Raw genomic sequence first — 13,928 nt, 5'->3', positions numbered from 1 at the left:
GTCGAGCATTGCATTGCAGATGCACTTGACCACTAACATTTTATTCAATCAGTCTGAAAAATTCATTCAAAAGTATTTTAACGTAAAATAAATTCACTTGTATATAATTTGAGTGGAAAATTATTTTCAATGAAGGTTCTTTCAAGTTTCAGTTTTAAACAAAATTTTGGCGAAAAAGGCGGGATTTATTTTTTTCCAACCATTTTGGATGGAAATATTAGGGTGGTTTGCTCACTACAAAATTTAAATATTAGCAAGTAATCAATTCAGACTTTTTTCAACAAGTGCATATTTGCAACTCTACGTGTTGAAAGACTTTTGGGCGATTTCCGGAGCTTAACATGCTTTAACACAGTTTCAACCTTTGGGAAAAATTTCCAACAGACCTGATCCTTCATAGAGGCAACCAAGGCCATTGCCTCCATGCCCCCTGGTTGTTGCCCTTTATGCCCTCGAAATGCTCGACAGCAGAAATTTATAATTTCCTCATACACCGTACTATCGATGAGAAAATGTTACCAGGCCTTTGGTGTTTCCCCTTTCACATTGGCAAGTTGAGTTCACTGTAAAATAATTCAAGAATGATTGATTCCCCAAAACATGTTTTCAATTACCTTTTAATGCTGCTTTATTGATGAGACATCTGGAAATGGTTATTTGAAATGAAGCCACTAGGCATAGACTCAGACTGCATTGTTTTCTTTAAATGAATCTTGGTATGGAATATGAACTGTTTTGAAAACAAGCTCTTAGTGCAACGAGTACATTTAGTATAGTCTGTGTGCAGAAAAAAAGTGTTGTACACTTACAATGTCATTGAAGCACTGTACAGAACAAGTTAAGCATATTACTGTATATATATATGCTAGTTTGCCAGTGTTTTTAGATTGCAGCTTGTGTCAACTCTTCCTCCATGGTTTAACACTACTACCCAGTGTAATGAAGTGTTGGGTGTCAATGTTCACTAACTCATGTTGGGAAGGTGGGGGAAGGTGTAAAAACTTTACACTCCATGTAGGCATTAAAGACCCTGGACACTAATTGGTAATTTTCAAAGACCAGTCTTCTCACTTGGTGTATCTCAACACATAGGCCTAATGCATAAAATAACAAACCTGTGAAAATTTTAGCTCAATTGGTCGTTGAAGTTGCGAGATAATAATGAAAGAAAAAACACCCTCTGTGTCACACAAAGTTGTGTGTGTTTAGATGGTTGATTTTGAGACCTCAAATTCTAAATCTGAGGTCTCGAAATCAAATTCGTGAAAAATCAAATTCTTTCTCGAAAACTATGTCACTTCAGAGGGAGCCGTTTCTCACAATGTTTTATACCATCAACCTCTGCCGATTACTCGTCACCAAGTAAGGTTTTATGCTAATAATTATTTTAAGTAATTACCAAGAGTGTCCACTGCCTTTAAAGCCATTATACCCTTTACATGTAGGTACAGGAAAAAAAAAAAGTTCACAGATTTACAAATAATTTACAGGGTTTACAGAAGGTAATGGTGAAAGACTTCTTTTGAAATATTGTTCCATGAAATGCTTTACTTTTTGAGAAAACATTAAAACAATATAAATTCTCTTTAGCGAGAATTACGGATTTATTTTAAACACATGTCATGACACGGCGAAATGCGCGGAAACAAGTAATGGGTTTTCCCGTTATGTTCTCCCGACTCCGATGACCGATTGAACCTAAATTTTCACAGGTCTGTTATTTTATATATAAGTTGTGATACACGAAGTGTGGGACTTGGACAATACTGTTTACGAAAGTGTATAATGGCTTTAAACTCTGTCCACACCATGTTGGCCTATTGTGTAGTATCACAGACAACAGGGTGATTTGATGCTTCAATTTCATTTTATAATATAAATTCCATTTAGGGGAGAAGGAAACTCTCTCCTCTAGGCCTATGGTTTGGTTTGCTCCCCCCCCCAAGCAAACAATAATTACCGTAGCTACTAGGGCCTACTGATACTGTAATACAGGGGTACCTGGATTTGGCTCATTCAATGGAGATTGGGAAGGAAGCAACTGGTAAAGTATTGAGGGGGGGGGTTAATGGCAGTGGCCAAAGAGTAAAGTACACAGTGTTTACTTATAATATAACAATGTTAGTGTTTGTGTAGGTAATGGCATGACACAAGGTGTACACTGTCTGACTGTACACAGCTACCAGTAGTTGTGATCACAAAATCCTCCTGTCGTTGGCAGGAGGGTTACTTTATCGCAACTAAGCTACCAGCTACAGACAAATTGAATATTATGCATGCAGCATGCTACATGCATGTAGGTAAAATCTGAGTGTAAGTTCAAACCATGTCAACTAGTGTCAGACCTATAGGCCAAGTTAAAGTTGAAGTTACAGTTCAATCTTGATAAACCCTAGACTTGGAATTTATGATAATTTTCCAATTAGACTCAAGAGACTACAAATATTAGGCCTATATGTGATTATTTTTAATAAAAAACAATTCAAGGTGTGTGTTTTTATTTTTGCAAGAGACATACCGAATACCGATCATGGAGGTATATTAGAACTACCTCCATGGTTTGATACATGTAGGTTAGTAACATATTGGACGTACTTCCTATGGGGATGTGGGTTGGGGATTGGGGCATATACTATACGAGGAAAATAGTTTGTGGTGTGATAGAGCCTCGTCTGTAGTTAAGTTTAGTGGGACAATTAACCACGCTATAATTAGCCCATCATATTTTGGTCACTTTGACGTCATAAAACTTACATTGATTCCGGTTGAACAGGTCTGAATCACTTTAAATTAATATCTTCCTCTCGTTTTTTTCTTCTTCTTTCTGTCTGACTTTATTAACGCAGCCGCCATCCCAGACCTCCCCCTTCAGACGGCTCCCAATGTTGATTGGAAGCTACCGAAGCTGCTAAACCAGTCATGAGTGAGAAGAAAAACTGGGTGACTCGTTGGGATGAGGTACCCCAGAGGGAAGAGGTGAAACTTGACGATAAACCGTAAGTCATGGAGGGGTTACCCGCTAAAAATACAAAAGGAATTAGCTGTCTTGTTTTGGTCTCCTGCCCAATTTCCTTCCCGACTGTTTAGTTAGTTTCCTGCCCTCTTTTTTGATCAATCGTGATGTGGTTTATTTGGGGGGAGGGGAAAGGGGTTACTGACTGTTAAAGTCTGTCATATGTTCGCTTCTTGGCGGAGGGGATGCAGCGTGAGTCCTCGTTGGGAACGGAGAGGTGGACTTATGTTGAAAGATTTGCTGTGTGATGGTTAACACGTCGTCGCTGTTGTGAAACATGGGAAAGACAGGAGGGAAGCAGTTTGCTACGGCTTTATCGTCTGTGAGAGGGAGCTGGTCTGTTGATCATGTTGATAATAATATGCCGTGAGTTCTTGGATCATTCTAAACAACTCTTTTACATTGTATTCATAATTACCCCTGACAGTTTCTCTACTCCTATTGGTGGAGAGCGCGTCACGTGGGGGTGTTTAAACGGTTGATAATAACCAGTGTTTATAACTGGCTGGCTTCCACGTGTCAAGCACGCAAGATTTTCACATGGAACGCAATTCATAGCTGTTAGTAACAGCGCGTAATCTATTTTGGCGTACACACAACCCACGCGCAACAGACTCTTCACAAAGTTTTTGAAAAAAATATTTCAAACCTCGAATTTTCAACTGTCAAAGTGTCTGTAATTGTATTTTTTTAATGTTTTTTTAACAAAAGGGCATTTATGAATGGGGATAAAAGAGTAGAGACTCGTTCTTAAACGTCAGTTTAAAACCTTGCAAGGTTCTTGCCGTGCGCTTCATCACACGGCAATTCGACCCTGTCGGCTTTAAACGGCCATGTAAGAACTTGTCGCTACCCTTTTATTCCCTTACTAACTGACATAAATTACTTTGGGTACATGAAGGCCTGTGTTTATACATGCTTGTGTTTGTGCACCAACTGTTTGAGTTGCCTCAGTTCATGGCATAAATACACGGAACATTCTTTACAACTTGTTTTAAAGCCATTGGACCCTTTCGGTTCAGAAAAAAAGGTAAAAGTTCACAGATTAACAAATAACTTAAAGGGTTTACAGAAGGCAATGGTGAAATACTTCTCTTGAAATATTAGTCCATGAAATGCTTTACTTTTTGAGAAAACAGCAATACAATATAAGTTCTCGTTAACGAGAATTACGGATTTATTTTTAACACATGTCATGACACGGCGAAGCGCGCGGAAACAAGTGTGGGGTTTTCCGTTGGTTTCTCCTGACTCCGATGACCGATTGAGCCTAAATTTTCACAGGTTTGTTATTTGATATAGAAGTTGAGGTACACTAAGTGTGGGCCTTGGACAACACTGTTTACCGAAAGGGTCCAATGGCTTTAAAGTGTACTATGTTCAACCTACATGTACATTCGGTACACATCATTACTTTTGGCAGGCCTGTATATTTGAACATTTGTGTGTGTGTACACCTGTACAACATTGAGCAGTTGGGTCCCCTCTGGTACATGTATGTAATATGTGTAACATTCTTAGTTTGGCTCGCAGTGCAGTAGGCCTACAGTGTGAAATTCAATCTATTCTTCAGTTCTTAATCTCAGAGAAAAAAGCCATCCCTTCAAATTCCACCAGCTAAATGTTTTGTTCAAGGGCCATTTGTTCTTGTTTCAGTGTAACATTGGTGATTTTTTGAACTATTTGTGTAAAACGTATTTTGCTTATTAAAATGTACTTTTGTATATAATTGAACACCCAGCAGGGTGGATACATGCGCATTACAAGTCTTGTTATTATTGTTATTATTATTGTTATTATTATTATTGTTATTATTATCATTATTAATTGTAAGTCTCATCTCATTTCACATGTTCATTGGTGTACATTTTTTTTGCAAATACATTCTCCAAAATATCTGAAGGCAATGGTTTATCAACCTGCGAATAACAAAACCATCTTTACACTCATCCCCTGTTTCCCTAGTACATGTAGTTAAAAAGACAAACAATTTTTTTCTCAGAAAATTTTCATTGTCAACTTACACTTATTTTAAAAGAACCAAGTGAACCATAATTTCATTCATAAATTCATAGCTTAATATTCCAGTTCCTGATCGGCTGATGAAAACCTTGTCTCAAACAATTAAATAATCATAAAAATCATTGGCACCAGGATGTGAGCAAATATAGACTCTATAATCATAGTTCTGGGGGAGGCATACTTATCGGAACCATTATTTATTTTGATTATGACCCTAACAAAACACTGGGCTCTCTCATTATTCAATGCTTTCAAAGCAAACCCTCATGGGCCAGTGACTGCAGATAATCCATGTTTGGGGCAGTCCCAGACTCCTTGGTAGCTTTGAGGAAATAGCTGCAGTGCACACAATAGTTTTCCCGTTCAATGGAGTTTTTGAAATTATTTTGAAAAAGATCAGAGAGGAAGTTACGGCTCTGCTTTCAGTGTTACAAAAATGCTTGAAACATTCGTTATGAACTGTACGAGGAAGTTCCTTTTCTTATGTTTTTCAATAGTGTGTTATTACACTGTAAATGTACATCATTGGTTTTAAAATTTGTTTTTCATTCTTTAGCTCTCAACAACACCGGCATTTTTTTAAAACCTCGACAAAATACAGAAAATACATTCACTTGAGTATTGTTTGAAGCTTTGCATGGTGTGAATGTAGGAAGAAACCATACATTATAAATGTCTTTTGTGGGAGTGTTGGCTCTGATTAAAATCACTGAACCATAAAACTAAAAACCAACGGAATGCTTTGCCTTTAAACACTTGAATACATTAGGCCTACTACATTGTACTAGAGCAATACGTTGTAAGGAAAGCTAAAAGCAGAAAGGGTAGACCTTCGTTCGCTCGAACCCAGCGCCTTGCTTTAACCAAAAGGCGCTGGGATGGGCAAACGTATCATGCACTGTAATTGGTTTAATAATGCGCAGTTCCATCATGCATCACACTCACATTGCACCATGTTATTTCTATGCACTGCATACATGACGTACTTCCTGAACAAGAATCTGTGCAAGCGATTAGCCCATCCCAGCAGTCCTGGATAGACTGGCCGCTGGGGCCGAGTGAAAGACCTTCACAGACTGTATTTGACAAAATGCTAACATAAAACGCCCCAAAGCAAAAACCAACTAACTAGAAATAACATGTGAAATTGACCAGATAGAGTTTCAATCACACATGCCATGTGGTATGAGTCACTTGATAATATCATCTTTTACAGCGTTTATCATCATCATCATAAACCATCATTGTATCACATCCAATTACTTCCTCTCTATTGCCATGAACAATGCTAAATCCAGGAGATTTAAAAAAAAAAAAAAATACTACATGTAGTATTTTTTTATTTTTTATCTCCTTGATTTAGCATTGTCCATGGCATGTATTACACCAGGGCCCAATTTCATAGAGCTGCTAAGCACAAAAAAGTTCGCTTAGCATGAAATTTCTTTATTGATAAAAAACAGTATTACCAACCAAATTTCCAAACAGCTGAATACTATTAACATGCAATATGCAATAAATGGAAATTTAATTGGTAAATGTTTTTATCAAGGAAGAAATTCCATGATAAGCAAATTTTGTCCTGTACAACAGCTCTATGAAATTTGGCCTTGGCCTGGCATGTATGCTTAGTGTTTGAAAGGGCAAGGGCACCAAGTCAATTTCTCCTTGGTAAAGGACACCCTATGAGGGAATTGTAAATTTTGGACTGAAACATTTCAATGGCACCAAGGCAATGACCAGGGGCAATCGCCTTCATTGCCTCCGCAAAGTACATGTATCAGGCCTGCAAATACATTCTTTCCTCATATCATTTTGTAATTTTAGCCTTCGAGAAAGACTCTGTGCTAGTGTCAAAATGTCAGGACCCTAACTACTCTACTTTTGCTTTTGCATTTCTCTTCAGATGGTTTCACGGAAAGATTGCAAGAGAAGAAGCTGAAAGATTATTGGAGCCGTGGAGGACTGGTACGTTCCTGGTGCGAGAGAGCACACACTACGTCGGTGACTACACCCTGTGTGTCTGCATCGATTCCAGGGTGGAGCATTATCGGGTTATTCTCGATCACAGAAAACTCACCATCGACGAGGAGGAATACTTCACCTCCCTGCCGGAACTAGTTTCAGTAAGTTGTCTTTTGCAAAGGACAAAATTTGTTAAGCAGTTTTTTTTTTGCTAAACAGCAGTGCAGGGGTCGATTTCACACAGAGTTGGGACTAGTCCTAGGAGATACTAAAAACTTACGGCTAGTTCTAAGTTTGGACGAGTAACTGGTCCCAACTCGAGATGAGGATAGTCTAAACTTTTGGTGAAATCCACCCCAGGTGTCTTGTCAATTGTACAAATCAGTAAGAGTCCATTCTAATGTGATGTCAGGGTTGTGACTGAAATATTTTGCTTGATTACAATTGCAGCATTATTCGGAGGATGCTGATGGCCTCGTCAGTCGTCTCATTACACCGGTGGTCAGTCAGAAAAGGGATGGAGGATACTCTTCGCAATTTGAAAAAGGTAAAGAAGAGGGGGGGGGGCAGTTTATGGGAGTTAGGAACTTCTATCACTATGATCAGGGTTCCTGTGCACAAGCTACGTTGTAGTACATCAGACGGTATCAATGAATTGCATGCCAATCTGCGCAAATTTTGGCCAATACAGAAAAAAAAAGAAACAAATTGACACATTAATAAAACACAGTTTGTTTGAAATAAATCTTCATAAAAATCATTGAGAGAAAGCCGTGAATGCCGCAGACTGCACAGTAGAATTTTTAAAACCAAGATAAACACCAAGTAAAACATCCCAAAGACCTTGTTTAAGTTCAGCATGCTTTGGCCAAACACCCCCCCCTCCTTTTCATTTATTTTACACAATTTTTATCTGTCTGGATAGATACTTGCTCATAACACTTGTGTAGAATTGAGCATCTTGTCAGTTATTTACTTGGTAATTATAGTAATTTGGAGGAATTTGAAATATTTTAACTAAAATTAAAGATGGTTTCAAACTCACTTAACACATGTAAGGCCAGTCATCAGTGAGTTAAGTTACAATAGTTAACAGGCCTGTATGCTTCGTTTTTGAAATCAAGGGCACCGAGGCATTTTCTCCTTGGTAACGGGCACCCTATGAGGACATTTTTAATTTCTACTGGAGTATTTCAAGGGGCACCAAGGCAATGACCCGGGTGCATGGAGGCAATCACCTTCATTGCCTCTGTGAAGTATCAGGCCTGACTTAATCTACTGACGATTTTCTATCACTACACTTGTCTTTAAATTGTTCTTTATTTTTTGTTTTGCATAGCTGGCTGGTCCATCGAGAGAAATCAAATTACAGCTGGAAGAGTGATTGGTCGAGGAAACTTTGGAGGTAAGAACATTAGCAAGTTGTGTACAGCACGGTTCACTCGCAGAAAACTTGAAGAAAATTTGTTACTGTTTTTATTGGTTTATTAAAAGTAAAACTTTGCAGCCAAAAAGGCTGAATTGCGTTTAAGCTACAATATAAAAATACTTTCAAACATCAAAGACTAAAATCCTAGAGCAAATATACAATAAGAGACTGTAAAAAATAGAGATAATTTCCTATTTTGAAAATCTTTGGAAGTCTATGGAATACTTTTGAGGGCACCAATGCCACAACCAGGACCCATTTCCAAAGAGCTGCTTAGCTGCAGATTTTGTGCTTGCTGTGTGATTTCCATTTCACAGCGCTACTAGTCGTAAGTACAAGGAAAGGCATGCTTACTGTATAGCAAATGAATGAAGTAACCATTCAAATCCTCGGTGAACGAGCAAGTTGACAGCCTAATTTTCTTGTTAACCTGTGAAATACACTTACGCTCAAGCCATTTTTTTTGCTACAGTTTTGACGATGAAATTTTCCCACCGATAAGCAGCACTATGAAATTGGCCCCATATTGCTTGGTACTGGTATTCAGCTGTTTTGCTTATTCTGAAAATCACGTGGAAATTTGGTTGGTAATCTGTTTTTGATCATGGAAGAAATTTCATGCTAAGCAAATTGTTGTGCTTAGCAGCTCTATGAAATTGGGCCCTGAACCCCTCATCCAAAGTGTCCACCCAAGCAGAGACGGTGATACCAACCTCAATGATGGTATCGATTCTTGAACACTATGTTTCTTTGTTTTTAAACAGAGGTGAGGAAAGGGAGTTACCAGGGGCAGGATGTTGCCATCAAGGTGATGAAAGATGACAAGCTTCAGAGCCAGAGCTTTCTTGCAGAGGCGTCGATTATGACGTAAGTCCTTTTGTAGATTACATGTAAGGTGGAAGATGGCACCTTGCCTTCTAAAAAAGTGACCTTGAACATGAACGTTCCAGTTCACTTATGACAGGCAAGATGCTGTACTCGTTCTGTTTAAAACAAAAATTTTACTTTTGTATCTCGAGTACACTTATATAGACTTCTTCATTTACAAAGTTGTTAGATATTGTTGGATTGAGGCTTATCTTTTAGAATTGATACTTTCACATAAAAACTTGAGGCTTGTCTTTAAAGACTAGAGGTTTTGCTTCACATGAGGTGTGAGGTGTCGTGGCCGAGCCGATAGGTGCACCAAACTCGACCTCTTGTGCTTCTGGTCGGCAGAGTGTAAGATTGAGTCCCTGTCATGACACTTGTGTCCTTAAGCAAAACCTTTAAACATTAATGCTTTGTCCTTTGGATGGGACATAATGCTGTGTGTACCATCACCGAAAAGGTCCAAGTACACACTTATATTGCTAAGAGAAGGGGGTTCCCCCAGTGTGTTTATCTTCAGTCATTTAAAAAAAAAATAATAAAGCACATTTATTTTCACTTTGTAGGCAGTTAAGACATCCTAACTTGGTGCAGCTAATTGGTGTGTCATCAGGAGCTTCTCTATGGATATTACTGGAATTTATGTCAAAGGTCAGGCAATATGCTGATTTATTCTAACGTTTACTGTAGTGTATTTTGCTTTGTAACTTAAATTAAAATAGATTACTGTTGTGTAATCCTCCTAACTCACTCGAGCACAACTGTGCAGAGAACAAACTGTGTGTGTGTGTTTAAAGGCAGTGGACACTATTGGTAATTACTCAAAATAATTATCAGCATAAAACCTCATTTGGTATCGAGTAATAGGGAGAGGTTGGTAGTATAAAACATTGTGAGAAACGGCTCCCTCTGAAGTGACATAGTTTTCGGGACCGCAATGAGACACGCGCGCCATTATGTACACGCATTGAATACGAAGTAGAGTTTGTGTTTATTGAACGCTGACGCGATGCTGTTTTTCCAACCTACAAAATGGCCGCACAAACACATGCTTAGCAATGCCTGTTTGTTCAACTTAGAAAATGGCCGCCTGCGCGCATGCCGGGGCGCGTATATAGGCCAGTGCGCCCTCTAGTTCTTATATATAAAAACTCTATGTATGCATCACAGAGCTGGTTGTACATTGGCTTGGCACTTGTGTTCTTGAGCAAAATACTTAACTATATTTGCTTTGGCCGTCAGATGGGACATCAAGCCGTAGGTTCCATGTACATTGGTAGTACACGTATAAAAAAACCTAGAATATTGAAGCCTGGTTCATACTTCCTGCGAATGTGAATGCGATACGAATGTTGACGTCACATATTCGCAAAGAATAAATCGCATCGCATTCGCATTCGCATTCCCAGGAAGGATGTGTATGACCCGGGCTTTATTGTGAAGAGTCGCGGTTAATTTCCAGTGTTTCAGTGTTCACATAGCAAGCACCCTTGTTTGAAGGTTTCCTCAGGCATGCAAGCTACAGTGATGAAGGCATCCTTGGTTTCATTACCAGAAATATAAAGTTTAATGATAATCATTCGAAACCACATCGGGTGACATTGAGTGTTTAAAGCAGCAGGAGGCATGCAATAGACTGTGGTAAACTCAGTATGACCAGATCCGACTGCAAGCGTACATTGTAGCTCACATTGCCAACGTAACTAATCTGAATACGTCACATCAGATCTATGTTAACCACATCAGGATATGATACAACAGGTTTATATGCTGGCAGTCTGCCCATCATGACAAAGTAGGACGTCATGGGGGCTTTGTGTTGACAATAAGGACAGATGGCCATTGTACTTAATCCATGTGGCCTGACAATTACGTTGATTGTTTAAGAGAAACTACTGGACTAAAAGTGGCACAAAATAACAACTTGTAAATTATGTAGGATTTGAAACTTTGCATGGTGGAAATACGATATGGAAAGGTTTGCAGTAACACCATGTAATGACCTCTAAATGAGTTGGGGTGGTTCTGAAAAGAACCGTTGGTTTCCACTCGACGTTTCGATCAGTATGCTCTATATATATAACTTGTAAATTAGTTCGATCTTGGTTAATTGCAATTCAAGTCTGCAGTGTGTTCCAAAGTTAATGTTAGTATTCCTTTGAGAACACCAAGATGACCCTTGTTTGGATAACTCTTGTTTGGATAACCCTTGTTTGGATAACCCTTGCACTGATGTGTGTTAAGCACTGTATGCTTTCCCGAGTCCTGTGAACATAATGTACAGGCATATTACTTGGGTGGGATTCAAACCCACGAGATTTGTCGTTCTAGAGCAGATGTCTCACCAACTAGACCAATGGGCAATCTCGGTGGACTAGTCGGTAAGACTTCTGGGTCCAATTTCATAGCTCTGCTTATCGCCGAATTCTGCGCTTTTGAACATCATTCTCCGCTTACGTGCAAGCTCAGAATTTCTGCGCTAGCTGTGTAAGCGTAGAATGCCTAGTAACTTGGAGTACATACGTGCTCAAAGGCCGAAATTCCCTGCTAACGCTAGCTTGAAATACGCTTGCCATAAGCACAGAACTATTTGCGTCCGCAAGCGCCTTATCTATTCTGAGTGTACATGGTGTATGCAGAGCCATGAAATTGGACCCTGCCCTAGCATGCCTAAAATGGTAAGAGATCTTGGGTGAGAATCCCATCCAAATAATATGCCTGTGAATTTTGTTCACATAGAGCAAGTACCTTGCTGTATGGTATATTACATGTAGGTTACATGCAAGTCTCCATCAAACTTCTTTGAGCAAAATAATTTCAACTACGTGCACATGTACACACAAGCTAGCAGTGATAATGACCTGATACCAATTCTAGGTCAGTGCCCCTTGGCAACAGAGTAAAGCAACAGTTTGCCAGGGCCGGTCTATTTATAGCTCTATGAGTCATCGTCCATTGTGACAGTACAAACAAATCTCTTGAAATTTGTGGGGGAAGTGCGTCTATTTATAAATCATTTAAAGGTTTTATTGCACTTTCATTTTGTTTATTTTGGTGACTTCCTTCTTAAAGGGAAAAAGTCTTAAAATGGAAACAAGCGTACATGTAACTAAAGTTATAGACTTGTCTTACTTTACTTCATAAGTATTCATGATTAAGAGCCGAACTCTTATTGGTCCATTCGTCATCATTGCATGCCTGATGCTATTTTTGCTGTTTACTAAGCGCAAGATATGATATGAGTGGTGTCACATACATGTAGCTACAGGTGTATATCATTACATAATATCAGTGCAGGCTGGAATTGTTTTATTTATAACACCCTTTGCACAAAGAGTCTGCCTTTTAATTTGTTTAATTTTAATTTGAGAGCAAAGTGAAAGCAAACTTGACACACTGTACACTCAGCAAACAATGTACTACCCCCATAGCAACCAGTCTACATGTACTATACCCATAGAAACATCAGGGCCCAATTTCATGGCTCTGCTAACCGCGGAATTCTGCGCTTAAGTATCATAAAATTGTGTGCTACAAAGTTCTGTAAGCGCAGAATTCTGTGGTAAGCAGAGCCATGAAATTGGCCCTGCTTATTGGTACCCAATAAATGAAGGTGTGTAAAAAAAATTTATTTACTACATTTACTCATGCTTACTCGTGCTATGACTCACTTAATGATCCCTGGAGCAGTCTTTTTTCCCTTGGCTTCGCCTCAGGAAAATAGAATGCGCCAAGGTACACCTTGGGAGTCGTAGTTTTAACCTACAATCACTTGAAGCAGTCGATATTTGTATGCTAACTTTCAAAACCACAGGGGATCATTTTTAATGGTCAGACAGTAGGCGGGTGCTTGTGAACTCATCATCAATCGTCATAGGCTGTTGCCCGTTGACGCAACAACAGTCCACTTCCCCTGGGTTGTGTGACTGGTGCAGGGGTGATTTTGCCTCGCTGTAGGGTCGCCGCAGTTAGTTCAGCCATGCTGAGGCCACTCCACCTGGTGAGTCCGTCGATCCAGCGACAACGTCCAAGTGGGGTTCCATCAAGCACTGCTGCTGCAAGACCACCGAGGCGTACTGCATGATGTTATCAAATTGCAGTTTATCTATCATTAAAAAAAACACAGTGGGCGATTTCGAATGCAATACACAGCGGGAGGGTTAAACTGACCGGTATTGATGCTTTCTCAGACAAACATCCATCTGATTTTTTGTTTTCTTTTGATTACAGGGTAATCTACTAGACTACCTGAGATCAAGAGGTAGATCCGTCGTCAGAAAGATCGATCAAATTAAATTCTCCATGTAAGTATTTTGCTCCATGATGAATGTTATTTTGTCATAGTATGAGTCAGTTATTATGGCAGGTACAGGTTGTTTGTCTTCTGACTGGCACCCCTGAGAATTTTATTTTGACAAGATAGGTAGACCCCACTTTGGAATTTTCTTTACGTTGGGTGCTGCATTATTTCACGCAAATGATGGATTTCTGAGGAATATATGACGACCAAAACCCACCGCAGAGAAACGTATGCTGCCATTGAATGTGAATCTGTTGAAATTAGTGGCTTCTAGCAGGTAAGATTGGGGTTATGAAGCTTTGAAAAATTTCCGCCACAGAAACAGGCAC

The 13,928-nt window shown here is 39.2% G+C and overlaps 1 protein-coding gene across 1 annotated transcript in view; it reads left to right on the top strand.

The window, feature by feature from the left end:
- The window catches only part of LOC139941857 (tyrosine-protein kinase CSK-like), a 28,111-nt gene that overhangs the window by 1,945 nt on the left and 12,238 nt on the right, over window positions 1–13,928 (top strand). Inside the window, exons 3-9 of the mRNA XM_071938489.1 lie at window positions 2,847–2,996; window positions 6,942–7,161; window positions 7,451–7,547; window positions 8,340–8,405; window positions 9,194–9,296; window positions 9,866–9,950; window positions 13,530–13,603. Coding sequence (XP_071794590.1) covers window positions 2,920–2,996; window positions 6,942–7,161; window positions 7,451–7,547; window positions 8,340–8,405; window positions 9,194–9,296; window positions 9,866–9,950; window positions 13,530–13,603 — 722 coding nt within the window. The 5' untranslated portion in view covers window positions 2,847–2,919. The remainder of the gene's footprint in view (window positions 1–2,846; window positions 2,997–6,941; window positions 7,162–7,450; window positions 7,548–8,339; window positions 8,406–9,193; window positions 9,297–9,865; window positions 9,951–13,529; window positions 13,604–13,928) is intronic.

The sequence above is a fragment of the Asterias amurensis genome, chromosome 9, assembly GCF_032118995.1.
Source record: "Asterias amurensis chromosome 9, ASM3211899v1".
NCBI classification, from domain to species: Eukaryota; Metazoa; Echinodermata; class Asteroidea; order Forcipulatida; family Asteriidae; genus Asterias; species Asterias amurensis.
Note: the sequence above shows the minus strand (reverse complement) of the source record. Positions and strands in the feature narration are given on the sequence as shown.